The sequence below is a fragment of the Bos taurus genome, chromosome 11 (assembly GCF_002263795.3).
Source record: "Bos taurus isolate L1 Dominette 01449 registration number 42190680 breed Hereford chromosome 11, ARS-UCD2.0, whole genome shotgun sequence".
Classification (NCBI taxonomy): domain Eukaryota; kingdom Metazoa; phylum Chordata; class Mammalia; order Artiodactyla; family Bovidae; genus Bos; species Bos taurus.
In genome coordinates, this window is record NC_037338.1 from 9,785,314 (window position 1) to 9,812,801 (window position 27,488).

At 46.4% G+C, this 27,488-nt stretch overlaps 1 protein-coding gene across 1 annotated transcript in view; it reads right to left on the reverse strand.

Annotated features, from left to right (window-relative positions):
• The window catches only part of HK2 (hexokinase 2), a 69,107-nt gene extending 43,869 nt beyond the window's left edge, over positions 1 to 25,238 (reverse strand). The window contains exons 1-2 of the mRNA XM_015473383.2: positions 24,723 to 25,238; positions 941 to 1,103 (exon numbers count right to left, since the gene is read on the reverse strand). Coding sequence (XP_015328869.1) covers positions 941 to 1,103; positions 24,723 to 24,785 — 226 coding nt within the window. The 5' untranslated portion in view covers positions 24,786 to 25,238. The remainder of the gene's footprint in view (positions 1 to 940; positions 1,104 to 24,722) is intronic.
• Between the last annotated feature and the right edge of the window lie 2,250 nt (positions 25,239 to 27,488).

The following is a 27,488-nucleotide window of genomic DNA, read 5'->3' on the forward strand; positions in this document are numbered from 1 at the left end:
GACAATGTGTGTTACCAAGACAGCTCTGCTCACACCTCTCAAAAACTTTCAGCTACTCCCCAGTGCGTATTACTGAAGAAAGACTCAGTGTTTCGGGTATGCATACAAGATTTCTGAATCTAGCCCGAATCCACCTTCCAACTTCAGTCTCCCCATGACGCTTTTCTCCAGTTTAGTTAAATCACTTTTGGGGAGGTGCATCGTGAAATACAGACTGTATCCAAACAAGGGGATAAAACAAAGCTCGACAAGTTCTAATTGCACAATTTTAGAGACTTTCATACCTTAATATGTACCATGTCTCTTTTACATTATCCCAAGTTTATTTGGATTTCTAGTAGTCTTTATTCATGGAGTTCAAGAAACAATCTAGAACAATCTGTACCACAGTGATTCTCCAGCATGCCTGTGGAATGTACCAGTTAGGTGGGCTCAAGAGTGACTGCCATGGTGTATGGCCGTAAGCATCTTAGGCATATTTGCTGTTTATGATCCTCACTGTATGCAGTCTCTGTGAAGGTATAAAGTGAAAGTGAAAGTGAAGTCACTCATTCTCGTCCGAATCTTTGCAATCCCATGGACCATAACCTACCAGGCTCTTCTGTCCATGGGATTTTCCAGGCAAGAGTACTGGCGTGGGTTGCCATTACTGAGCCATGGATGGAATCAAATGGCCGATAGCAGTTACCCCAGCAGGAATGACAAAGATTTACTTCTCCCTTGACTGCCAGGGCTACCTCCTTTCCCAGTCTTCCCCTCTATCCCATGCCACAAACTTCCATTCAAATCCCTACATGCTTAAATTAGCCAGCGTTGGCTTCTGAGGCTTAAAACCAAAGTACCATCCCTGGTGTACATAGTTCTTTGGGTCCCTGAGCAAAGTCATCCAAATCTCCCCCAGGCAAAGGAGCTTCCAGACCCCTCCCAGTGGGTACAGTACCTGTTCCGTCTGGAGTAGACCTCACAAAAGTAGGCAGCATTTTTACTGAAGCCGTAGGGTGAGTGGTGGCTCCAAGCCCTTTCTCCATCTCCTTGCGAAAACGCTTAGCAATCTCCAGAAGAGTTTCATCAGAAAGACGCATGTGGTAGAGATACTGGTCAACCTGAAAGAGGGAAAGTGCATAGTGACATATATACTAAATGAATTATGGTATTCATTTATGTCATGGAACATCATTCAGCTTCTCAAAAGGGTAAAATCTATTAGGTACAGAAGGTTATTAAGACCATTGAACCAGAATCTGTGACAGGACTTTGTCTTAAAAAAAAAAAATTAACTAAAAATTCAAATTAGAAAAATGGTCTAATTTTATTTCTGGAGAATGATGAAGACCAGGGGAAAGGCCAGCTAGGGGAGAGGCTCATCTCTTTTCCTCTGCACTCAAGGCCAGTTGCGCCAACCCTATTGCCCCTCAGCCATTGCCTCCTTCCTAGACTAATAAGAGTCTCTGATTCTACTTTTACTTCTGCCATCCATTTTCCATCCCCAGACAGAGTCTATACTATTCCCATGCTTAAAACCTTTCTGTGGTCTCCCATTGGCACCAAATCTGAAACCCTTCCAAGGCCCTACCATACAGCCTGGCCTCGCCCACTGCTCATCTTACCAGGTGCCTCTGCACTCCTTGTGCAGACCAGCCTTGGCTCAGCCCCCCAACACACCAACCGTGCCCTTCCCTGCCTGCAAGACTGTTCACATGGGCCACACAGCACCTCACTCTGCTCTTCATCTACGGATCCCTTACCAATCCTTCAGGTCTCTCTGCACAGAGGCCTTCTCTGACCTTCCTAATAAAACAATCAGGCCTCCCTGTTTTTCCTGTGAACTCAGACTTTTCCCTTCACATCACCAACCTCAATTTGGAAACATATATTAGTGCCCAAATCATAAGCACCAAGGGCAAGAACCATGACTATTTGTTCACGCTTGCATCCCTGAAGCCCAGCACAGCATGTGACATATTGACAGAGGCTTGATACACATGGTAAAGCCAAAGTCCTCCCCCATCCACAGAGGCAGAGGCGGCTCTCCCTAGTCATTTCATTTATCTTGTTTTCAACATAAATTTCTGTGAACTTTTCCCAGATTTAACACTGAGAGAAGGAGAAACAACAGGAGTCCCCTTCAGACAGCCTGCTTCTTGAAGGCTCTCATCTGCTCTGGCTGTGGATATTCCCAGTTTTCTTCTCAGAAAAAGATCTGATAGAAATCCATCCAAGGAGGCACTCAAGTTTCCACAATATCCCTGTTCGCAGCAGCAACGTCCAGGCCAGGTGGGGTTGCTGGCCATGGAGATGGGGGTAGAATCAGGACCCTTGGGCCAGGCTACAGCTGTGCCCTCAAGGTATGAGGGCGGTGGGCCTGGTCCTCCCAGCCTCATCAGCAAACTGGGGGGTGAAGAGACCCTGTTCTTTCCAGCTCCCAAACTTCAGGATTCCCAAAGGAATCCTGACTGGCTTGGTTGGGCTGATGACCACCATCACTGTTACTCCTGTGGGAATCACAAGTAAACGCCCACCTATCCTTTGGGCACCCGACTCCAGTACTCTTGCCTGGAAAAGCCCATGGACGGAGGAGACTGGAAGGCTGCAGTCCATGGGGTCGCTGAGGGTCGAACACAACTGAGTGACTTCACTTTCACTTTTCACTTTCATGCACTGGAAAAGGAAATGGCAACCCACTCCAGTGTTCTTGCCTGGAGAATCCCAGGGACGGGGGAGCCTGGTGGGCTGCTGTCTATGGGGTCGCACAGAGTCGGACACGACTGAAGCGACTTAGCAGCAGTAGCAGCAGCAGTCCTCTGCCCAACTCTGACCAAGAAGCATAAACATTTATAATGAGCTTTCCCTGACAAATGTGCTCATTAGTATTAACAGACTGTTCTATTTTCCAGCACTTTTTTTGTCAGATCTTCTTAGAACCAAACTTTTTTGGTTCTAAGTTAAAACCAAAGGTTTTAAACAAATTTTGAAGCTTGAGATTCCCAGAGGAACAGCAAAAGTTGTTTAATACTTTAAGGAAAGAACAGACCCATTGCCCTCTTTTGGGCTGGGGGGTGGGGAGAATTAGAGAGCGAGAGAGACAGTCCTCTTACTCACAGGTTCTCTCTTGCAGCCACATCCTAACTCCCTGTGGGGTTTGGGGTCCATCCCTCTCTCCTGTGGAATTATGAGATTGGCCCTTCTCAGATCATTTCAAGCATCCTGATCACTACTCATCTTTCATCATTCTTCTAAAATACCACAAGTTGAAAGATCAGAGACTGGATAAAATGCTGAAAGAAGCTGTAAGCAAGACAAAGAAGAGACTGTGGTTAATCAGCCCACCCGTCTTCGTAACTGCATGTGGTTAAAATAGAACAAAATTGACAGACACAATCCTCACGTGGGATGGAAAAGGACAAAGCAGGGCTAGAGTGGTGAAAGCCCCTCAGCCACTTTTCCACTCCCTCCCCAGCCAGCAGAGGGACTAGGCTTGTCATAGTTTGAAATTTGCAGAAATGAGGATATCCCCAAGTTCCCTTGCTGCCAGCATTTATTAGAGAGCTACCGTAGACATCTAACTCCTTTGGTCGAAATCAGAAAGACTTCAATCATCCACTCTATTTCCTAATTTCAGGTTCATGGCACCTCAGGTTCATGGCAAACCCCCTGTTTGCCTTAGCCTCCCAGGTCTGTGGGGCACTAGCTCGCTTCCCTGAGCAGGGTCACTGATCTGGGCTTCCTACAATACTGGGGAGCCAGGGTGTTCCTGAGGAGGTTGGCCTCCCCTACAACGCATGAGGCTCCCAGGAGGAAAAAGCATTTGGTCTCAGACAAGTCCTCTCTCTCCCTATTGGCTCAGTGGGAGACAAAACGCAGGAGACTCTGGGCCCAGAGCAACTATAATCACCATAGAGGCCTCCTGCTTCAGACTCAGTGATGCCGGGCTTGGCCGAGGAACAAATTAGGGCTTAATGCATCTCAGTGCTAACGTACAAGTCCCAGCCACCAGACCAAACAAAGGCTAAAGCCAAGCCACATCCAAGTACAGCCTCATAGGCAATAGTAATAACAGCAAACCCTTCGGCAAAACCTGTTCTCAAGGTCTTATACCCATTAACTCATTGAATCCTCATAACAACCCTTTGAGGTGTTATTTTCTCCATTCAACTGAAAGGGGAAGGCAACATGTCCCAAATCACACAGATGCAAAAGATTAAGCCAGGACTGGACGGGGCAGCCCACTGTGCTTTTGTCCACTCTACTAGATGGATGCCCCTCTCTGCTGAACAGCAAAGTCTGTACAGCTCAAATGGCACTACAGTGCATGCAGGCTGGCCACATCCACTAAAAGGCCATCTTCTGAACCAGTCATCCCACCACACAGACACGCACAGGGCTGCCCCGTCAGGTCAGAGGGCAGCAGACATATCTCTGGACATTATCATGAGTTTGACACGTGACTAAGTTGGAGCTCCTGCATTACTACTTTCCCAAAAAGAAGACAGGCCCAGAAGCCTCACTGCCACCCACTCCTGCCTCCATAGATGGCTCCAGATGTTGCAAAGGCTCCAGATGTTCCTTTGTGGGCAAGCTGAGCCTGTGGTGCTGCCCTGTTAAAGAGCTGCCCTATCACTTCTTGGAGTGTGAGGTCATGTACACAAAAGACCAAGTTAGGATGGCTGTAATTCTACTGTGGTCATGCTTAGCTTAACTTTGATGTTTAAGCTGCTACAAGGCTTGTTGGAAATCTAGTCAACACTCCTCATCCTTAACTCTCAAAAGGACCTAACAAGTTAAAGGGTCAGCCTTTACTCAAATCATGTTGCCCTTTACCCAAGAGATTATAACCATTCTTCAGTGTTTAGTAACAGATGAAAATGGTCATGATGATCACCATTACAGTAGCTAAACATTTACCAAGCATTTCTTACCTCCCAAAACCCATCCTACAAGTTTACTGACATGACGTCCACTGTTCTTTTGTAAAACTTCTATATCCCTGTTTTATAGCTCACTCGGTGAGGAGCACAGGCGTCTGGCTCTAAAGCTAGGCCCTTAGGCCTATCACCCTCACTTTTCCTGTGGACTCTCCTCATCTGGGTGGGACTCTCTGCTCTGCAGCTTCTTGGATGACCTCAGTACTTTGTTTTATCATCAAAGTACTTCGATTTACATCTCCATCAGATGAGACCAAGAAAAAGGATACGGGACAGCTATGAAAAATACAGCTACAGCACCTTGGCCCAAACCTCCTGTCTTTGGGCCACAATGATGGACATGATGATGTATCCACCCTGAGTTTCTCAGGGCCACTCAGGAAGGAATGATTAATCACCTGATGTTATCACTTCCTAAACACACCACTGAGGCCCACCCAGCCTTGGCCAGCACTGCTGTGTTGAGTGGAGGGTAGCCAAGGGAAGCAGGAGTCGGAAGCAAGAAGCAGCCTCCATACAAAGACCTTTCTCCTGGATCGGGAAGGAAGTAAATGCAGAATCCTGCCAACTTTCTCTCACAGTGCAACCAGAAGGAGGGAACACAAGCAGGCCCAAAGTCATAGGAGAATGTCATTTAGGAGTTACCAAATGTACACAGCACAGTAACATTATGGCTAAAAAATACTAACTCTTATAAAGAACCTTGGGGTAATGACAATTCAAATCCCGTTGAAAGTAGACAGCATTTGAGTTTATCTCCTTTGTCCCTCTTACCCCAATAGGCATCAGGCCTAGATCTGAATGCTTCCAAGCATGACAGACTCCTCACTTCTCAAAATTGGTTAGCTTCTACTGCTGGTCAGTTCTAGTTGTTAGAAAGTTTTTTCTCTAAGATAAATCTACTTTCTGATAACTTCTGTCTATGTTCTGCCACTTGGGATAAGAGTTTCTGAACTTGGCTAAGAATCCCAAAGACCCATTCCAGACTAATCAAATTGACATCTTTATTACTGTCTGGGTGCTCAAACATCTTCCCCTCTCCTTGGGCTGGTATCTACCTTAACAATAATGTGACAATAATGGATAGTGTTCTAGTCAATACTGCTCAAGGTCATTTGTTACCACTTTCGGCCTGGGATCTTTGAAAGTCGGTACTTAAGACATTAGGCTAAACTGTGAAACAATTCTTCATCAATCCTGGGTCAAGTTGAGAGTTGCAAAGACAAATTTGAAGTTGTTGGGGAAAAGTTCCAGTTATTGGAAGCTATCAAAGTAGAATCATTCAGGTTATCCCTTATTTAGTAGCTGGTGGTGGGGAACTGTAGGCTGTGGCATCAGAAAAATCAGTGTTCAAAACAGGCATCTGAGTCCCAGTTTCCTCCTTATAAAATGGGAGGACTAACACTCAAACAGAGTCACTAGCATAAATGAGGTGGCAAATGTAAAGCTATCTATTAATATCTAACCTTTTTGTCTATCCCCTTTCCTCTTTTTCTCCCAGACTCCCCTGTGCCAAGTGGCACCTTCAGAGGATCAAAGACATTTCTTAACCCTACTTAGTCACACGGGGGTTAGCAAAACAGGAGCTGTTTCCCCAAATTCTTCCTTCTTTTTCTTTGGAGTGTGTGTGGCCTGACACCCTGGATTACTTCTCTTTAAATCTCTATTAGGAAAAAAGATGGAAAGGAGGGGAATTCCAGGCTGGGGATAAAGAGGCAGGCCAGAGCAAAGCTTGGTTGCAGTATGAGAAGGTCACTTGCCTAACCAGAGGCAAGGGTGTGTATTAAAGAGAGATAGTACTTTTAGACACATCTGTTTAGCAATCTCAAGATTAGAAATTCCTCATTGGGCAGTTTTGGTCAGTTTCTTTCTTCGCATAACACACTAGTCTATGCCTGCCTCCTCTCTAGAACTGTGGGTTCAGGCAAGAGAAGTTCTAAAGAGAAGCTGAAAACAAGCAGGACCCTTTGGGGCCTTCCCAGGTGCAAAAGCCTTTCCAAGTCCCCTGTTCATGTTTGCAGAAAAAAAGGCATCGACCTCCTAGACTTCCCCAGAGTTCTAAAGAACAGATTCGAACAGTTACTAACTAGGGAAGGGAGGGAATTTGGAAACCAAGGAGGAGCAGCCAAGAAATAACAGTGCAGCAATAAAGCAGGGTCCTGGTTCCTCCTCAAGGGATACACATAACAATTATCTCTGGAGTTCTCCTGAGTTTTTATGCAAGAACTAAGGCCCCCATCTAGGTGGAGAATAGTAACTTCAGGCTTAGCTAAAGATAAGTAAAAGAGAGAGTGAAAAAGTTGGCTTAAAACTCAACATTCAAAAAACTAAAATAATGGCATCTGGTCCCATCACTTCATGGCAAATAGATGGGGAAACAGTGGAAACTGTGACAGACTATTTTCTCGGGCTCCAAAATCACTGCAGATGGTGACCACAGCCATGAAATTAAAAGACGTTTGCTCCTTGGAAGAAAAGCTATGACAAACCTAGACAGCATATTAAAAAGCAGAGAAATTACTTTGCCAACAAAGGTCCATCTAGTCAAAGCTATGGTTTTTCCAGTGGTCATGTATGGATGTGAGAGTTGGACCATAAGGAAGGCTGAATGCCAAAGAACTGATGCTTTTGAACTGTGGTGTTGGAGAAGACTCTTGAGAGTCTCTTGGACTGAAAGGAGATCAAACCAGGCAATCCTAAAGGAAGTGAGTCCTGAATATTCACTGGAAGGACTGATGCTGAAGCTGAAACTCCAATACTTTGGCCACCTGATGCAAAGGACTGACTCATTAGAAAAGACCCTGATGCTGAGAAAGAATGAAGGCGGGAGGAGAAGGGGACCACAGAGGATGAGATGGTTGGATGGCATCACCGACTCAATGGACATGAGTCTGAGTAAGTTCCAGGAGATGGTGAAGGACAGGGAAACCTGGTATGCTGCAGTCCATGGGGTCACAAAGAGCCAGAGATGACTGAGCAACTGAACAACACAGCCAAATGGAAAGCTCATCTCCTTAAGTGCCCACAGTTTCCTCTAGACTAGCACTAAAAGGAGAAACTGCGCCATAGCAACAATGCAAGGAATGGAGGGAGCCGAAGATCACTGTTGCAGAGGCTCCACTTCAAAGTGTGAAGTGGCTCAGGTGTGGCAGACACAGCCCCAGTTAGGTATGAGGAAGCCCAGAGAGGAAAGGCCTGGAGGTGAGAGCCAGAAAGGAAACTCACAGAAACTGAGGTCAGGGGAACAGCCTTGACCAAGGTCACAGAGTTGAAACTAGAACCTGGATCACCCAGATCCCTTACTACAGTGTCAAAAATGGTAAATGACAATCCTACCCCCAAGCGTCCTCAGGAACTCACTGTCATCTTGCAGGCCAATTTCAACTGAATGACTAGTGACCTTCCCCGAGGCCAACCAAACAGGTCCCAGGGAAGAAATGGTCCTCATCAAACTACTTACATCCAGAAAAGAACAATATTCCAACTTTGACAGTTTGTTCCATACAGTGCCATAAACCCTACCTTGAATACCTTAAGACGTCTCAAAAGAAAGTATAGAAGAAACCTTAAATTTCAACATCTAAATCTGTAAGATTCTTTTCTATCATTCAATTGCTGAATCCCTGACCCAAGCTTCTCCCATTTTAAGCCTTTGTTGAAAATCAATTACATGCAAAGCACGATAGCATACAAGAATATAATTTTAAAAGAAATCAATTGCAGAGATAGTGGTGATACTTGTACAACAATGTGATGTACTTAATGCCGCTGAATTGTACACTCTAAATATATATCCACTGGGTCTTTGAACTACACGCAGGCTGGGGTGCTGATCCTCCATAGTTGGCACTCCTTATATATAGTTCTCATCCACAGATTCAACCAACTGTGAATAATGCAGTGATATAGTACTGTAGCACATTATTATTGAAAAAATCCACAATAAGTGGACCCGTACAGTTCAAACCCATATTGTTCAAGGGTCAACTGACGCACGCACACACACAAATGTTTTTAAAATTTTTTTTAAGAAATCAAGATTCCTGTTCTCTAGGACTGTATAAGATATAGCACAGAACTCAACTCATTGTAGACCCGGTGTTTCTGAAATGAATGGAAGATGGTGTTAATGTAAAATGGCCCATGGGAACTGTCACAGGTATGAGTGAGTGGCCTGTAAGACTAGCATTCAGAGGAGATTGCTTCTGGGCTAAGAACATACATATCCAACATACATGTCAATGGATGTGTGTTGACATGGAGACAGTAGAGAGATCATGTGAAAAGGCTCAGAAGGTGTGGGCAAGCCCAGGATACTGGAAGGAGGTTATGAACTCTAGGAGCAGAAAGCCATTCTCTACCCTGCCTTAGCTCACTACCTCACTACCCTGCATAGGCTGCCTACTGCAATGCCTCCATATCAGTATGACTTAATCCTAGTTACCTTTAATCAAGGAGTAACAGGAAGGGAGAATCATAAAAATCACCCCATTGCATGAAACTGCTGTGTTGTTCACTGGCCAGTCAATTCCCTACAGGGAATTTACAGGGAATTTAGTGCCAGGGGAAAGTCTTGCTGCCCAGAGTCACTGTACTTCCTGATACAGGCCAATGAAATTAAAACAATGACTCAAGAAGAGTCAGTTTTGGTTGTTGTTGTTGTGGGGTTGTGTTGTTGTTTTGTTTTGTTTTTGTTTTTTTTTTGTTTTTGCTTTGGCTATTAGGAAGCTCAGGGCTCTGTACTCAACTTTAATGAACTAAGTTTTAATCATTCCTGCCTGTTCCATGACTCTTATTCTAGAAGTCCTTTCAATGAAAGTTAAACCATATCATCTAATCCTTTTAGTAAGCAGGCAGAAAATAAATAATACAAGAACAAGTAAATGCTCATCAGTCATTCCTACAGGATACACCCTCCTGGTAGAAGGGCAAATTCAAGTGACCAAATTGGATAAGAAAGGAACTCCATAAGCATAGTTGGCCTGAGGACACAGGGGCACCCTGAGGTACTGCTGTAATGCCAAACTGCTTTCTCCAGTCTTTGGGTATTTCTGATTTAGTACCTAGAACCTTCTCTCCAAGAGCTGCTGAATGAACACTAGCTAATTCCTATGTTTTAGATTTTTCTAGCCCCCAAGCAAACCAACTGACTGAATTTCAACTTTCCTGGCACTTTTGTATTTGTCCCAAAGATACAATCAGGTGTATATATATTAAATAATGTGTTAGGGCAGACTCCAAGGCTCTATAACCTAGTCTCCTAGGAAGAAAGTTAGGAAGGACCACATCCCCTTGAAGTGAAGGACTTTGGCTAGTTTCATCTGCTTTAACTCAACTACAGTTAAAACAGGGTTGGAGGGGCAGGGGCAGGGTACACTACAGCAATGAGAATGCCCCACCTGTCACTACACGCCTGTGTAGATGAATCTCACAACATAAAGTTGAGTAAAAGAAGCCAGATACAGCACGGAACGGATCGTATGAGTCCACTTATAATAAGTACAGAAACAGATCTACGCCAGTAGAAGTCAGGATAGTAATTACATTTAATGGGGGATATACTTGCTGTTGGGACCTCCCAGCTGCCGCTAGTGGTAAAGAGCCTGTCTGCCAATGCAGGAGATGTAAGAAACTCCGGTTCAAACCCTGGGTCCAATCCCTAGGTTGGGAAGATCCCCTGGAGGAGGGCATGGCAACCCACTCCAGTATTCTTGCCTGGAGAATCCCATGGACAGAGGAGCCTGGCGGGCTACAGTCCATACCACTGCAGAGTCAGACACAGCTAAAGCAACTTAGCATGGAGTACACATAGCTGCTATTAGGGATTCCTAGGTGGTGCCACTCCAGTACTCTTGCCTGGAAAATCTCTTGGACTGAGGAGCCTCATAGGCTGGAGTCCATGGGGTCCCGAAGAGTCGGACACGACTGAGCAACTTCACTTTCACTTTTCACTTTCATGCATTGGAGAAGGAAATGGCAACCCACTCCAGTGTTCTTGCCTGGAGAATCCCAGGGACGGGGGAGCCTGGTGGGCTGCCGTCTATAGGGTCGCACAGAGTCGGACATGACTGAAGCGACTTAGCAGCAGCAGCAGAAGGGGGTGCTAGTGGTAAAGAACCTGCCTGCCAATGCAGGAGACGCACGAGATGCGGGTTCAATCCCTGGGTCGGGAATATCCCTGGAGAAGGAAATGGCCACCCACTCCAGTATTCTTGCCTGGAGAATCCCATGGACAGAGGAGCCTGGTACAGTCCATAGGGTCGCAAAGAGCCCAACATGACTGAAGTGACTTAGCGCGCACACACACACATATGCTTGCTATTGCTGGTAATAATTTGTTACTGGATCTAGGTGGTAGTTACTTAGTGTTCTCAGTTCTCTATGCAAATTATACTTCACTTTAAAAATAAAGGAAGGAAAAATGACAAGGTACTGACTAGGTCCTAGTCTTTGGCACATGGTAGGGCCAAAGAGGTCAAATCGGAAGGGAAAGCCATAACCTAAATGCAGCCACACAAAGCCTTCTGGTGACTCTATCTGCTAATATATGCCTGCAACTTAGTTTTGAAAGAATTTCATGTTTTCACATTATTCCTTTGCCAGTGTTTTACTGCAAATCTTTGACAAGGAAACCAAAGTCTGAAAAAGCTTCCGCAAACCATAGGCCAAGTTCCTAACAGGTCCCGTAACATCCAGGCCAGATGAATGCCCTGACCCGGGGCACAGGTGTGCGCTCATCCAGGGAAAGCTAGGTAACTGCTATCTGTGACCTCATTAATACTAATGTCTTCACAGACTCCTCCTGGGAAGACCAAGTTTGTACAAACAGCAGCAGATTTATCCTGTAAAGTTGCCAAGCCAAAGCCAGATATTCCCAATAAGATAACAAAAAAAAAAAAAAAAGGAGGATGAGTTAGGGAGGAAAGACACAGTAGATTTTGGATTCTTTAAGGCTCCTGTCCTCTGAAATGCAGTTAACCAAAAGCTACAGATCTACCTTGACATTTTTTTCAGATGGGACAAAGCAGACCCCCACTAGGGTCATCATGCCACCTCAGGGAGATGGCAGCTGACACACTCACAGCCTGGAGGGCAGGGTGAGTGTGGAGCCAGGCTCACAGGCCACTCCTCCAGGATCTTGCTGTGCGTGAGCCACAGGGTTTCCTGTTCTTCCAGTTCTTGCTCTCAGCTGCATCAAGTTACAGCCAGACAGACTGCAGGCAACAGCACCTGTCAGGGGGTCAGGAGACAGGCCTTTGGGACCCCTGTCCTGGGACCCTCCTATCTGCAGACTATAGGACATCAGTTCAAAGGAATAATATGTCCCAGGTGTGCATGACCCTGCGACAGTTCTTTTTCCCACACATACTGGCTGCTACATTGAGTGTGCCAGGCAGTTAGGATACTGGGATAAAGGGGACCCTTCTGCCTGCAAATGCTCAGACTATCAGTAGGAGGCAAATATATTACTAATTACCAACTGAAGCAGTAAGGACAGATAGTAAGCAGTTTCTTTCACTACAATAAGATATAGATTCACAATCACTTAAATCACACACATCAATACAATTCTGAGTTTTGTTTTTTGGTTTTTTTTCTTGAAAGGTTAGAGATGTGTGTTGAACCCATACCTGGAATGTTCTCCTACTCTGGCCTACCAAATTCCCAGTTGTTCTTCAGGGGCCCAATACAAATAGCCTCTCCACAAATATCTTCCCCAAGTTCCCAGCTGGTTACATTAACACACTTTTGACTAAAAAGCGTCTCTTGCTCTTACTGGTCCCAGAGGACTGAAGGCACTGTTCCCAAATTTGTGTCTGTGATACCAGCGTTATTGCAGTATTGAGATACAGCAGGCACTCCAGACACATCTGTTATGGGGACATAAAGGGGCAAAGGGAACACCGAGGAAAGAGTGAGAGAGTAACAAGCGCTGGCCACCGCAGACTGCCCAGGTGCTCAGAGCCTGGCCTTGCTCTTCAGGCCTGGGCCTGCACTGCATGTGATCCTGGCAGCAGAGCTTCCTCTCCGTCTACCTGGCTGCCCTGGCCTGTCCCCCAGATCCCTTTACTCTGCCTCCTCTGGACAGCCCTATACCAGGGACCAGACTCTGCGCCTGAGCCCAGAGTCCCACAGGGGCATCTAAACTTCCGACTCCTGTGTGCTGCCCACTGTAACCTGCTGGATCAAACTCCTCTGGGTCTGTCCCTTTGTACCATGTCCAGCCCCAGACCTTCCCACCCACCCTTGTCACACCCACCATAAGCAGGGCAACTATCTAATATATCCCAGTTTGCCCAGGATAATCTGCCCAGTGTGATAGTAGCATAACTGTTAACAATGTCCCCTTTTACTCTCAAGTGATCCAGTTTGGACAAAAAAATTACGGGGTTATCATAGGAATAGGCCACAGAGCAAATTCTGCTTGTGGTCCTTGGGGAGCCCACATCTGAACGATGGGAAGAGCTCATGCCACACCAACGGCGCTGAAAGGAGACAGGACGGGGCAGGGCGTGGGACTGGGTTCCTGGCTGGTCCCTTAGGACAAGACACCTGCTTTCCTCAACTGTAAAATGAACAGATGAGCTCAAAGATCTCTCTCAATGGACACCAGCCTCATAACCCCATGAAACTGAAAGACAATTGGCCGTCCCCAGTTGTCCCAGGCAGCCCCATGCTGGGGCCAGAGGCCAGGGCTCTGGAATCAGACCGCATGGGTTTGAATGCTGGCTTGTCCTTGAGCAAGGTACTGCCCTTTCTGTGTCTTGGTGTCTTCCTCTGACTAACAGGCAGCAATAATGGCTATCCTGGAGGGCTGCTTGAGGTGGCCTGTGTTGTGGTCAAGTTCCTAGACAGAGTCCAGCACTTAGTAAGTGGTGCACATTTGCTATTTTAAGGCCTTTGGGAATTGAGGGGAAAAATGAACTGATGGGAAATGGCTGGAAGACTTCATTAGAAGGGGTTGAAATAGGAAAATTTGGGAGGAAAAAGTCCTTCAAATGGGAAAAAGGAAAAGTGACAGCTTCAAATTCCCTTATTTAGCCCAAATTAAAGCTGTTCAATAGCTCATCTGGCTTCATTCCTTTATCAGACAATATGGAGATGCCAGAAAGAAAAAGTTGGGAATAAAGCCTTCCAAGAACATAGACCATATCCAAGCCTCCAGGACAGCGCTGCTAAGCTGAGGAGAGGGAAATAGGCTGGGTGGGTAGGTACCAAGGTTTCCCAGAGCCAGGTCCTCAGACCCGACTCACTCTCTTCGTTTACTCCAAGATTACTCTGCCAACAAAGGTCCATATAGTCAAGGCTTTAGTCTTCCCAGTGGTCAGGTACGGTTGTGAGAGCTGGACCATAAAGAAGGCAGAGTGCCAAAGAATTGATGCCTTCGAACTGTGGTGCTGGAGAAGACACTTGAGAGTCCCTAGGACAGCAAGAAGATCAAACCAGTCAAACAAAATCTTTGATTTTAAAAGGAAATCAACCCTGAATACTCATTGGAAGGACTGATGCTAAAGCTGAAGCTCCAGTATTTTGGTCACCTGATGCAAATAGCCAATTCATTGGAAAAGTCCCTGATGCTGGGAAAGACTGACAGCAGAAGAAGACACATCAGAGAATGAGATGGCTGGATGGCGTCACTGATGCAATGGACATGAACTTGGGCAAACTTAGGGAGATGGTGAGGAAAGGGAGGACTGGCGTGCTACAGTCCATGGGGTCCCAAAGAGTCACACATGACTGGGCGACTGAACAACGACAACAATGCCACTCCAGGGAAGGACTATTAAGGAAGTGCTTAGAGATCCACAGACAAAAATGCAAAAAGCATGACACTTCCAGGGAAAAGGAGATTTTCTAGCCATGACAATCTAGACAAGACAAAGGCTGTACAGGAACGAGAGAAGTAGAGCGTGGGTCCCACACAGAGGGTCCTCTCTGGCTTTGTCAAGAACCCCAGGCACCCTAATGTCAGAAGAGGCCAAACTGGACAGCCCAGAGTCTGTATATGAAGGGCAAAGCGCTCTCTGCTGAGAACCAAGATGGCCAGGGACTCTACACTCAATGTGCCAAAAAAAACAAAAAAAGACCATTCACTTCATGGAAACTCCAGGGTCAGTGGGGCTGAAACCTACTATGACCCAGCCTATGACTCAATAGCACAAGGCACCTCAAGTGGTGTCTCTCATGACTTCCCAAGGAGGACACTTCAACTAAGGCACACCAAAACAGCCCAGGCATCCCAAAGACCCACCCACCCGATGGGGTTGCTACCTCCTCCCCAGAGGATCAGGAGGAAAGCAAGTTAGAACAGGAGTTCAAAAGCGGGTCTCCTCTGCCCGGGAAAGAGAAGGTTTTAGGAGTTGGAGGGAGCAGTGAGGACGCTTCCTTACTCCTCAGCTTTAGGAACTTTCCATCCTTCTATCCTCCCTGTCCTCTGCGCTAATCTGACATCAGACAGAGAACATAAATGGGCCAGAACCCACCTGCCCTGAAAGCTCTTAGAAACAGGGCCTCTTTTGCTCCCACGCAGATGGGCAGCACAGTTGGGTATCTGAGAATATCTTTATGTATGCATATTTGACAGCTGTCTAGGAAATCCCACAGACAGAGGAACCTGGTGGGGGCTACAGTCCATGGGGTAGCAATAAGTAGGACACAACTTAGTCACTAAACCACCACCATCAATATCTGACACATTGAGTGTTGACTCTGGCAGGTACAGCTCTAAGAACTCCACATATATGCACTCTCTTAAATCCTTACAAAGAACCTATTAAGGTGTTATCCACTCTCCATTTCACAAGTAGAAGAAACTGAGGTCTAGTGAGGTTAAATAACTGGCCCAAGTTCACACCGCTGGTTTGTGAGGAGCCAGGATTCAACCCCAGGAAGCCTGGCTCTACTTGTCACCATGGAGACCCTCCCAGAGGCTGCTGGACTGTCCCTCAGTGGCACCAACAGCCCCTTTCCTCTGTCCCCAGCAATAGAAGTTTCAGCATCTCACGTGCCTGCCTTGCTCAGAAGCCTGGCAATGCCTGGCCCTTAGGGAAACCCCAACAAAAGTCAGGGTGAGATTCTTCTGGGGTCAGCTGAACAAACTTCTCTCCCATGGCTTTCTGGAGTGCTTACCTTGCCCATATTTTTCTGAAGACACAAAAACAGTAACTCAGGTAACCCACACTTCAGCCAGGGGCCATGGACATCTGTTAATTATTGTGGTCTGCAGACCTCACTGTAAATTCACCTTTTGTAAAAGGCCACTTCCCCCCATGACTATCCCACGACATGGACACTGAGAGCGAAGAACTACGGTCCTCATCACAGCTACTACTAAGTAGCTTTATGATCAGTTAGTGATGCACTGTAATACTAGAATGGGGGACAGACTATTCCATTTGATGCAGCTTCTATTGATGTAGCTTCTCAGTCCATAGATATTTGAGGTCAGAAAAGTCTTTTTTTTTTTTTTTTTGTGGGGAAGGGGAATCTGTCCTGGGCATTGTAGGATGTTTAGCATCATCCTTTGCCTCTGCTTACCAGATGCAATAGCACATCTTCATCCACCTGCTTGTGACAACCAAAAATGTCTCCAGATACCACCAAAGTACACCTGGGGGACAAAATCACTAATCGTTGAAAACCATTGCTCTAAAGGAGTACTTTAAAAACAAATAAACAAAAACCACAGTCTTTGCCCCTGTAAATTGGACCAGGAGAAAAACTCTTGCTCTTTATGATAGACTAGGTAGCCCCTCACAAGATTATCCAGCCCAAAATGTCAACAGCACTGAGGCTGAGAGAATTGCTTTAAAAGTAAGCAGAAATAGCCACCTGTGATCTATGGCGTGTGATATTAACTCACAGCCAATGAACTCTGATTTGCTTTGCCAGGTCTCCAACCCAACTGCTTTGGAAAGTCAAAGACAGATAACATGCACTGTTGGAAAACAAACCAAACTTGCTGATTTCAAAACTTAACAATGATAAAGAGGAACCAGTTATCAGCAGTCATCTTTTAAACCGGAAGTATCTGAACAGAGGAAGCCAGTTTTCTGGGGTTCCTGAGTTCTTTTAATGTACCAGATCTCCTTACTAAGGCTGCTAGTTTTTGAGAAAACTGTTAGGGCTTGTGCTGTTTTGAGGCCCCCTGGAAAATGGCCCCTGCTTGCCTTCAAACTCTTCAGAGTGATAGAAAAGTTCAACTTTGAAAAGTGATACATAAAAATATATATTGGCTTTGTCTAAGGAAGCTCAGAGAGAATATTAATTCATTCAGGGGTAAAGAAAAAAGTGCTTCTTGGCCACTCTCTGAAATATCAATTTGACAATACAAAACAAATGGATGATGAGTAAAAGCTACAAAATAACATTGTAAATATGTTTTCCAAACATATTTAAATAAATTTAAAAAGCATATTAAAAAAGCTACAAAACATTCCTGTTAGCATCAATTGTCTTCTGAGCAGGAAAGGGCTTAGTATTAAGATACTAAGAACTAAGTTAAAGTTGAATGGGCCAAATTGTACCTCCCTGTCAATGTCAGTTACCTCAGCCAAAAGTAATCTTGTGTGTGCCTGTGCTAAGTTGTCTCAGTCGTGTCCGACTCCAAGATTCCATGGACTATAGCCCACCAGGCTCCTCTGTCCACAGGAGTCTCCAGGCAAGAATACTGGAATGGGTTGCCATTCCCTTCTCCAGGGGATCTTCCCGACCCAGGGGTGAAACTCACATCTCCTGTGTCTCCTGCTTTGCAAGCAGATTCTTTACTGCTGAGCCATTAAAGTTTAATCAATCCCTTTACTCCCACACTTTCATCCCCTATCTGAAGATTAATGACACAGAGTACGTGCTCAAAAACTACCAGTCAACTCCCCATCCCATGGGAATAACTGCTACAACCCTTCAGCAGATGTAAAGTATCTATTCCTAGAGTCTTATCTCACCAGAGAGCTGAAAGGTGTCTTAGTCTCAATTTTCGATATACTATCTAGAGGGCCTTGTACACACAGCAGGTTCTCAAAAAACATTAAATTCTTGTCTCTTGGGGGTTCTGTTAAACCTTTCTGCTTCCAAGATATTTCCCCCTCTCATTAAGTTCAGAATTGAAAGCTACCCCTCATTAATCTAGTGAAGAGCCTAAATTAACTATCTGTATTCCAAGACTGTGTCACCAGTCTGTGCGTATTAAAACAACTGGTTAATGACTAAGGCATGCGTCCTTCATTTCACTTCCACGGTAAATCCCGATTCTCATCCTTAGGAGACAAAAAAACCCTGTATCTTGTATATTAATTATAGTTCAATTAATTAAAAGAATCCTCTAAGTCTCCAGACAGGACAAAACCTTTGACGGGTAGAAGATAGGAAACACCCTCTTTCTCCTTCCATGTCTCCGGGCCACCCTTTCTCAGGATCAGCCTCACACCATGCCTCAGGCCTTGATGAGGGAATAGCTCACAATCCAATGGTCCGCCCATCCACTCACCCCTTCAGTCCAGTGCCAGCACTTCCCCCAGCTGCCTCTCACCCTCCTCCGCTTCCTGCAGCAGTTACTCAGGTTCTTTTCCCAGAAAGGTCTACTCCTTCATTCTTGTATTCACTGAGTACCTCACTACTGGCTACAAACGGGCTATAAAGGTGGACAGCTAGGATTCTCCATTCTCTGAAACTACCAACTCCAGTGTACAATGGGATGACACAAACGCCACACAAAAGCACCTAGTGTGAGCAGGTGTGACACTTAGGAGGAATGGTGATGCAAGTCTCTGGGGAATGGAAGATAGAGAAGATGAGGCTGATGTGGGAGCTGGGGTCAGAGGGCAATCAGCGTGCAGTCTTTTTTTAAGTATAATTGTTTACAATGTGTTAGTTTCTAGTATACGGCAAAGTAATTCAGATAAATATATATGCTTTTTCATATTCTCTTCCTTGATGGTTTATTATAGGATATTGTTTAAAGCATTTTAAAAAATTTGTTCATTTATTTATTTTTGGTCATGCTGGCTGCTTGATACTGCACAGGTTTTTCTCCAGGTTCAGGGACCAGGGGTTACTCTCTAGATGCAGCATGCGGACTTATCACTGTGGCCTCTCCTGCGGCGCAGCACAGGCTCTAGGGCATGCAGGCTTCAGTAGCTGCAGCACAGGGGCTCAGCAGTTGCGGCTCCCAGGCTCTAGAGCACAGGCTCTGTAGCTGGGGTGAATGAGCCTAGTTGCTCCGCCACATGTGGGATCTTCGGGAATCGGGGATCAAACCCATGTCCTCTACATTGGCAGGTGGATTCTTTACCACTGAGCCACCAGAGAAGCCCTATTATAGAATACTGAATATAGTTCCTGTGCTATACAATGGGACCTTGCTTATCTATTTTATATAGTTTGTATCTGCTAACCACAAACCCCTAATTTACTCTTCCCCACCCTTTCCCCCTTGGTAACCATAAGTTCGTTTTCTGTCTGTGAGTCTGTTTGTTTCATAAGTCCGTTTGTGTCATATTTTAGATTCCACATATAAAGTGATAGTACAAGGGCTTAAAAGGCTTCTGAAATGATCTAGTCCAACTCAAGAAAGAGACTAGAAACAAACCCCACGAGGCCTCTGAAGTAACCCAGAGACCAGCTGACAAAGGTATAGCAATCAGAAAGGAAATTCAATTAAATGAGTCCAGGGATCCCAACCAGAAAAGTCAGAGAGTACTGGTGCCATTAATCTGACCAAGAGGAGAGAAAGCTGCATTCCTGGACGTGCTGGATGCAGGTGCCGCCAGCATCCAAAAGTGACCAGACACCGACCAGATGGAGTCTTCCACTGGTCCCAGAGGCAGGACTGTGGTCACGAGCAAGGGCCTCTGGAACCCAACTGGCTTGGATTCAATTCCCTGCTCTCACAAAAAAGTTAGTGACCTTGAACAAGTCACCTGGGCCTCAATTGCTTACCAGTAAAACAGCGATGCTGATAATAGTATCTACTTCATGGTGTTGCTGTGAATGCTAATGAGCAGCTGTAAAGAGTAAATGCTAATAACAGGTGTAAAGATCTACTGGTACACAGTAGATGCTATATGTGTTTGCTCTTGAGTTTCAAACTGTCAAATTAGCAAAAGTGAGCAAATAACCCTTACTCTCCTAACAGCACAAAACACTGGACTTGTCTATCAGGAGACAAGTGATTCCAATGGAGCTAGTTTTGGGCAGATGAACCTAAACTTTCCCTGCCTCAGACTACAACCCAGAATATATAAAATGATAGAGATTTCAGAAGAGTTCAAACCAAGGCCTTTTCAAAAAACTCTAAAATTCAAGCTTCAACCTTCTCTCCTAATTCTTCCTTCAAGGATCAACTTTTAAAAGTTTAAGAAAAAAAAAAAGAGTTTAAGAGTCACTGCTCTATGTTCCCAGGTGGCACTACTGATAAAGACCCTTCCTGCCAATACTGGAGATGTAAGAGACATGGTTTATGTTTCCAAAATATTCTTTCTGATTCTCTTCCTATTTCCCAAATGCAGCTGGAATCAAACAGCTTTGTTCACCTAAGTTCAGTTCAGTTAGGTTGCTCAGTCATGTTCAACTCTTTGCGACCCCATGAACTATAGCATGCTAGGTTTCCCTGTCCATCACCAATTCCCAGAGCTTGCTCAAACTCATGTCCATCGAGTCGGTGATGCCATCCAACTATCTCATCCTCTGTCGTCCCCTTCTCCTCCTGCCTTCAATCTTTCCCAGCATCAGGGTCTTTTCCAATGAGTCAGTTCTTTGCAGCAGGTGGCCAAAGTATTGCAGTTTCAGTTTTAGCATCAGTTCTTCCAATGAATACTCAGGACTGATTTCCTTTAGGATTGACTGGTTGTAACTCCTTGCAGTCCAAGAGACTCTCAAGAGTCTCCTCCAACACCACAGTTCAAAAGCATCAATTCTTCGGCGCTCAGCTTTCTTTATAGTCCAACTCTCACATCCATACACGACTACTGGAAAAATCGTAGCTTTGACTAGACGGACCCTTGTTGACAAAGTAATGTCTCTGCTTTTTAATATGCTGTCTAGATGGGTCATAGGTTTTTTTCTAAGGAGCAAGTGTCTTTTAATTTGATGGCTGCAGTCACCATCTGCAGTGATTTTGGAACCCAAGAAAATAAAGTCTCTCACTGTTTCTATTGTTTCCCCATCTATTTGCCATGAAGTGATGGGACTGGATGCCATGATCTTAGTTTTCTGAATGTTGAGTTTTAAGCCAACTTTTTCACTCTCATCTTTTTTCTCCAACTTTTTTACTGCTCACCTAAACTTGGAGACTGAACAACAGACTGGTTCCAAACAGGAAAAGGAGTACGGCAAGGCTGTATATTGTCACCCTGCTTATTTAACTTATATGCAGAGTACATCATGAGAAACGCTGGGCTGGAAGAAGCACAAGCTGGAATCAAGATTGCTGGGAGAAATATCAATAACCTCAGATATGCAGATGATACCACCCTTATGGCAGAAAGTGAAGAGGAACTAAAAAGCCTCTTGATGAAAGGGAAAGTGGAGAGAGAAAAAGTTGGCTTAAAGCTCAACATTCAGAAAACGAAGCTCATGGCATCTCGTCCCATCACTTCATGGGAAACAGTGGAAACAGTGTCAGACTTTATTTTTCCGGGCTCCAAAATCACTGCAGATGATGATTGCAGCCATGAACCTAAAAGACGCTTACTCCTTGGAAGGAAAGTCATGACCAACATAGATAGCATATTCAAAAGCAGAGACATTACTTTGCCAACAAAGGTCCATCTAGTCAAGGCTATGGTTTTTCCAGTGGTCATGTATGGATGTGAGAGTTGGACTGTGAAGAAGGCTGAGTGCCGAAGAATTGATGCTTTTGAACTGTGGTGTTGGAGAAGACTCTTGAGAGTCCCCTGGACTGCAAGGAGATCCAACCAGTCCATTCTAAAGGAGATCGGTCCTGGGTGTTCATTGGAAGGACTGATGCTAAAGCCGAAACTCCAGTACTTTGGCCATCTCATGCGAAGAGTTGACTCATTGGAAAAGACTCTGATGCTGGGAGGGATTGGGGGCAGGAGGAGAAGGGGACGACAGAGGATGAGATGGCTGGATGGCATCACCGACTCGATGGACATGAGTTTGGGTAAACTCGGGGAGTTGGTGATGGACAGGGAGGCCTGGCGTGCTGCGATTCATGGGGTCGCAAAGAGTCGGACACAACTGAGCAACTGAACTGAACTGAACTGAACTGAAATTCCAGCTTCTGCAACTGCTGAGTTAAGGCCTGACTCAATTCTGCCCCCACTGGTAATTTAGAGGAAATACACCCAAGTGTCCCTGAGGCACTTCACTGGCTGAAAGGTAGCTGCAAGTGCAGACAATCTCACAATAAAGAACTTTTTACATTGTTGTGCTTAATCATCACAACTTCCTAAAGTGGAGAAACTTGAGGTTTATGATTCTTGTTTTACAAATAAAAAGGTTGGCGGTCCAAAGAAGCCAGTGACTTGCTCAGGGTCCTGTGGTTAATAAAGCACAAAACAGAGATTAGAACTCATTTCTACATATCCTGGGTAATTCTCTTTACAATCTGGGACTAAACGGACACTCCCCATTCTAGGCCAGTAAGTTTCCAGTCCTAGCTTTCATCCTGTGGCTTGAGGGGGGGTAAACTTGTGGACCTAGGTTCCATCCTCTGAACAAGGAGTGAGTAAATTTATAAGTCCTGGGGCAATACTTTACCCAACTGAGAAGGCCATCCCTGAATTAATAACCCTCCAGCTTAAAGGAAATCAACCCTCAATATTCATCAAAAGGCGGGCTGCTGAACCTGAAGCTCCAACACCTTTGGCCACCTGATGCAGAGTCAACTCATCAGAAAGACCCTGATGCTGGGAAAGTCTAAAGGCAAAAGAAGCAGTGGCAGAGAATGAGACAGTAAGATAGCATCACCAATTCGTGCATGCTTAGTTGTTCAGTCGTGTCCAACTCTGCTACCCCATGGACTGTAGCCCATGAGGTTACAACCAGGCTCCTCTGTCCATGGAATTTTCCAGGCAAGAATACTGGAGCAGGTTACCATTTCCTCCTCCAGGGGGTCTTCCCGACTCAGGTAATTTAGAGGAATTACCTAAATTTAGAGAGATCACACATCTTCTGCATCTCCCGCATTGGCAGGCAGATTCTTTACCACTGAGCCACCTGGGAAGCCCCAGTATCACCAATTTAATGGACACGAATTTCAGCAAACTCCGGGAGACAGTGAAGGACAGAGGAGTCTGGCATCCTGCAGCTGCAGAGTCGGACACGACTTGGGTGACTGAACAACAGCAAGCTTTGAATTCTAGGACTTGCCAAGAAATGACAGTCTTCCACAAGGGTTAACTCACTTCTCTGGCAAATAAGCCCAAAGCTAAGGTCCTGCCTCTGACACAACTAAACCAGCTGCCGTCTGCTCCCTACTCCAGTTTGAGGCTAGGAAACTTCATGTTATATTGGAATTCATCTGCCACGGCTCTGAAAACACCGTGATGGCAACCCACCATCATCCTCTCCTTCGCTCTCACGATCAACCAGAAAGAGTATGAGCAGGTCGTCCCACAGAAAGATAATGTCAAAACATTTTCCCCAAAATGTGTTCCTACTAAGACAGAAATTTCAAGCATGTAATTGAGCAACGTTCCGTCTTTGACTCACAGATCTGGACACCCTCTACCCCCGCCCACCCCTTCGTCTCAAATCCTAGCTGAGGCCCAGGGCAGGAGCCAATCCCGCAATCTCGAGCATTTCAGAAACTCAATTCTCCCCCAGAGAGCGCCTGGGGCCCTGGCTAGCCCCGCCCCCACTCCATACCCAGAGGCACAGAGAGCGAGGCTCCCCGGCGAGGCAGGAGGCTTGTCTTACGTAAAAGACCTGGCCCGAAAAAGAGCTCGGATTTGGGGGCACTGCTGAGAGAGAAAGTGGGCAGACTGGTCGAGGCCTACAACTGAAAAAGGCTCCAGAACGACAAAAATCCCCAGGAAGACGGCAAAGGAACGAGGGGGTTGTGGAGTTGGTCCTCTTGGAGAAACTTTTGGGAACACCAAAAGTAATATCCAAAGTCCGCCCCCCATTTGGAGGCGGGACCGGAGGTGGGGTACTCGAGGAGGGGCAGTCCGGAGCCCGATGCTGGGTATGAGGGGAGGAGGGGGCGTACGTCCCTAGCGGAGCCTCGGTTCCGGGCGCCTCAGTTCCGGAAAAGGGGCGCGGCGGGCGAAGTTCCTCTGCCCGTTTCCCAGCTTTTTCCCGTGTGGTCTTTTCCCACGAGGCCGTGAGGAACGCTAGAGGGAATCGTAACGCCGAAATGCCGTCTTTAGCCCTGGAGGAGCCCAGGCAGCCGAGTCTTCTCCCCCAACCCCGCCACGATTCTCCCCACGTGCTCCGGCCGGAACACAGACTGCGAAAGGGGGGTTCCTCCCACGTGGAACCAGCAGTCACAGACTACGTGCAGGGTGGCCCGCCCCTCCAGGGGCGGGGGTTGGGGGGAAGCGGGAGCGCGAGTGCGCTCGGGATAGCAGAGAGGGAGAGGCGCGCGGTGCACGAGCCCCGGAGCCTCGCAGGCGCGCACACGCCTGCCGGTGCCTAGCGGACGTGGCTCCTCCAGCCCAGGGCTTTTCCCCGCCGTCCTGATATTTTCCGCGTCTGCGGCCCAGAATGGGGAGAAAGCGGGTCCCTGTACGGTTCTAAGAGAAGATTCCTAGTCGGCCGGGACCCCGGAGAGAGAGCCACGGACAAAGTAAGGTTCTCAGAGGCGAGCCAGCCGCCCCTCCCGCGCTTACTTACCTTCTGCACTTGGTCGTGGTTGAGCTCCGTAAAGAAGTAGGCGAGCAGATGTGAGGCAATCATCCTGCCAACTCCCGACGGAACAGAGTTGGGAAACCGAGGCCGGAGCGCGTGCGGGGTAGGAGAGCGGCGCGGTCGGACCGCTTTGTACCTGGACTTGGCGGCCCGGCCGGGATTGGTGAGTCCGGGAGGCACACAAAGAAAGCACACGATGGCGCGCCCGGCTGGAGGGTTTCGGGTCTCTAAAAACAGGTTTTGGTAGTCCCAACTGCTGAACGGAGACCAAGAGTCACTCCCGGCGACGTGTTGGGATGTCCCACTGTCAAAGTACTAACTTCAGCCACAAGATCACTAAGGCTCAACTTGAGAAAGAATCGAAGTGCGGCTTCACTAGGGCGACCGGACCTCTCGGCCTCATTCGTGGGCTGCGCTCGCCCGCGGATCTTCTCGGCTAGGTGTCACGGCGGTGCTAGCGGCGGCCTGGGACTCCTGTGCCGGAGTTTCGTGCAACAATGTGGCTTATTGAGGGATTGCCGGCTCGCGGGCCGCCGGGTCAGTGACGCGCGCACGCCCATTGGCTGCGCGGGGAGGGTGTGTGCGCCTAGGGGCCGCCCGCCGCCGCGGCGCAGCCAGTCGGAGCTTACGGCCCGCGGGCGCGGCCGCTCAGACACGGAGTGGGCAAGCTGAAGGGGCGCGCCTGGGGCGGGGGGCGGGGCCAGGAGCCGAGGATGAGACGTGTGGTCCGTGGCAAGAGGCTGCGGCAGAAAGGCGCATGAGCCAACGCCGCGTCAGGCTCAGCTATGGGTGGGGGGGTGCATGATCACAGACCCGGAGTGTGGGGTGACTGGAAAGACGGGTCAGCGGACCTGCACACGCCCTGGGCGGGGAGAGAGACACTGTCTGGCATCTCGGGGTCATGTGAGGGGCCCCTGCTACTGGGTCACATTTCTGAAGCATCTTAGTTTTCACCTACTGGCGTCCGCGCAGTTCTGACGCAAAGTTAGCCGCCACAACTACTGCTTTACTTTATGCCAAGCTTCAGAAAACTGAATGAATGTGAGTTTTACTAACTTGGTTTTACAGATGAGGATACAGAGCCCTTAAGAAACTTGCCCAAGATCACACAGTTAGTGAGTGGCAGATAAGGGAAGGAACCCACTTCCCTCTCTGATTTTGAGGCCCTATTCTTTTCCCTATTAGTTATCCCATCCTGCCATTCTAAGAGCCAGGAAGTGGAAAGCAGAAAAGAACTTTTGTCTGCAACTGTGGGACTGATGCGTGAGTGAAACTGGGTGGTAAGTGTGTAACCAAATGACCCTGGCCATGTGTGGAGTGGGGTGGCTTAGGGATTCTGAGACAAATAGGAGCCACAGCTAATGTCCAGCATCAAACTTTTTTTCCTTTTTCTAGAAATTTTATTGAAATATATTTGATTTACCATGTTGTGTAGATTTCTGCTGTATGGCAGTGATGCTGTTATACATGTATATTCTTTTTCCTGTTCTTTTCCATTATGCTTTATCACAAGATAGTGAATACAGTTCCCTGTGTTACACAGTTGGACTTCATTGTTTATCCATACTATATATAACAGTCTGCATCTGCTAATCCTGAACTCCCAATACTTCCCTCCCCTTGCCCTCCTGCTTAGCAACCACAAGTCTATTCTTTGTATCTGTGAGTCTGTTTCTGTTTCATTTGTGTCATATTTTAGCTTCCACATATAAGTGATATTATATGGTATTTGTGATATTATATGGTATTGATCTTTCTCTCTCTCTCTTTCTCTACTTATTTCACTTAGTATGATAATCTCTAGGTCTATCCATGTTACTGCAAATAGCATTATTTCATTCTTTTTATGACTGAGTAATCCATTATATATACATACCATGTCTTCTTTACCCATTCATTTGTAGATGGGTGTTTAAATTGTTTCCATGTTTGAGCTATTGTAAATAGGGGTGTGTGTATCTTTTCGAACCACAATTTTGTCTGGGTATGTGCCCAGGAGTGGGACTGCTGGCTCATATGCTGGCACCAGACTTTGATTCACGATAGAAGCCGGCAAGAGTGACTGCAGCCTATGGGAGATCCGTGATTGTGGAGAACAGCAAGCCTGAGGTTGGAAAGATCACAGAGGAGGGAAGATGAGGGTTTGCAGTGTTCTGCTGAGGAGTTCGTACTTCTCTTATAAACAGGGGAGTACTATCTGCAATCTATAATAATAATAAAACAGAAGTATTAAACTCTCATTCTTGGGAAATAAACAAACTTATATACAAATTTCTGTATGCAAATATACAGAAAAAACAAAAACATCGATGATCTAGCCTCTCAGCAAAACTTCTCAGAAGCTATGTACTCTTGCCAACTACACATTCTCACCCTTCCCTCCCTATACTCCAGTCAGGCTTAGGTCCAAAACTGTTTTGGTCATAGTCACCACGATGATGTACATATTGTCAAATCCTCTGTTCCTATCTCTTTTTTTTTTTTATCATTTAAAATGTTTTATTGACATGTATTTGATTTATGGGCTTCCCTGGTGGCTCTATGGTAAAGAATCTGCCTGCCAATGCAGGAGACATAGGTTCAATCCCTGGGTCAGGAAGATCCTCTGGAGAAGGAAATGGCAACCCTCTCCAGTATTCTTGCTGGGAAGTTCCATGGACAGTGGAGCCTGGTGGGTCCATGGGGTCACAATGAGCTGGCTATAACTTAGCAACTAAACAACTGCAGCACAATAGATTTACAGTGTCATGT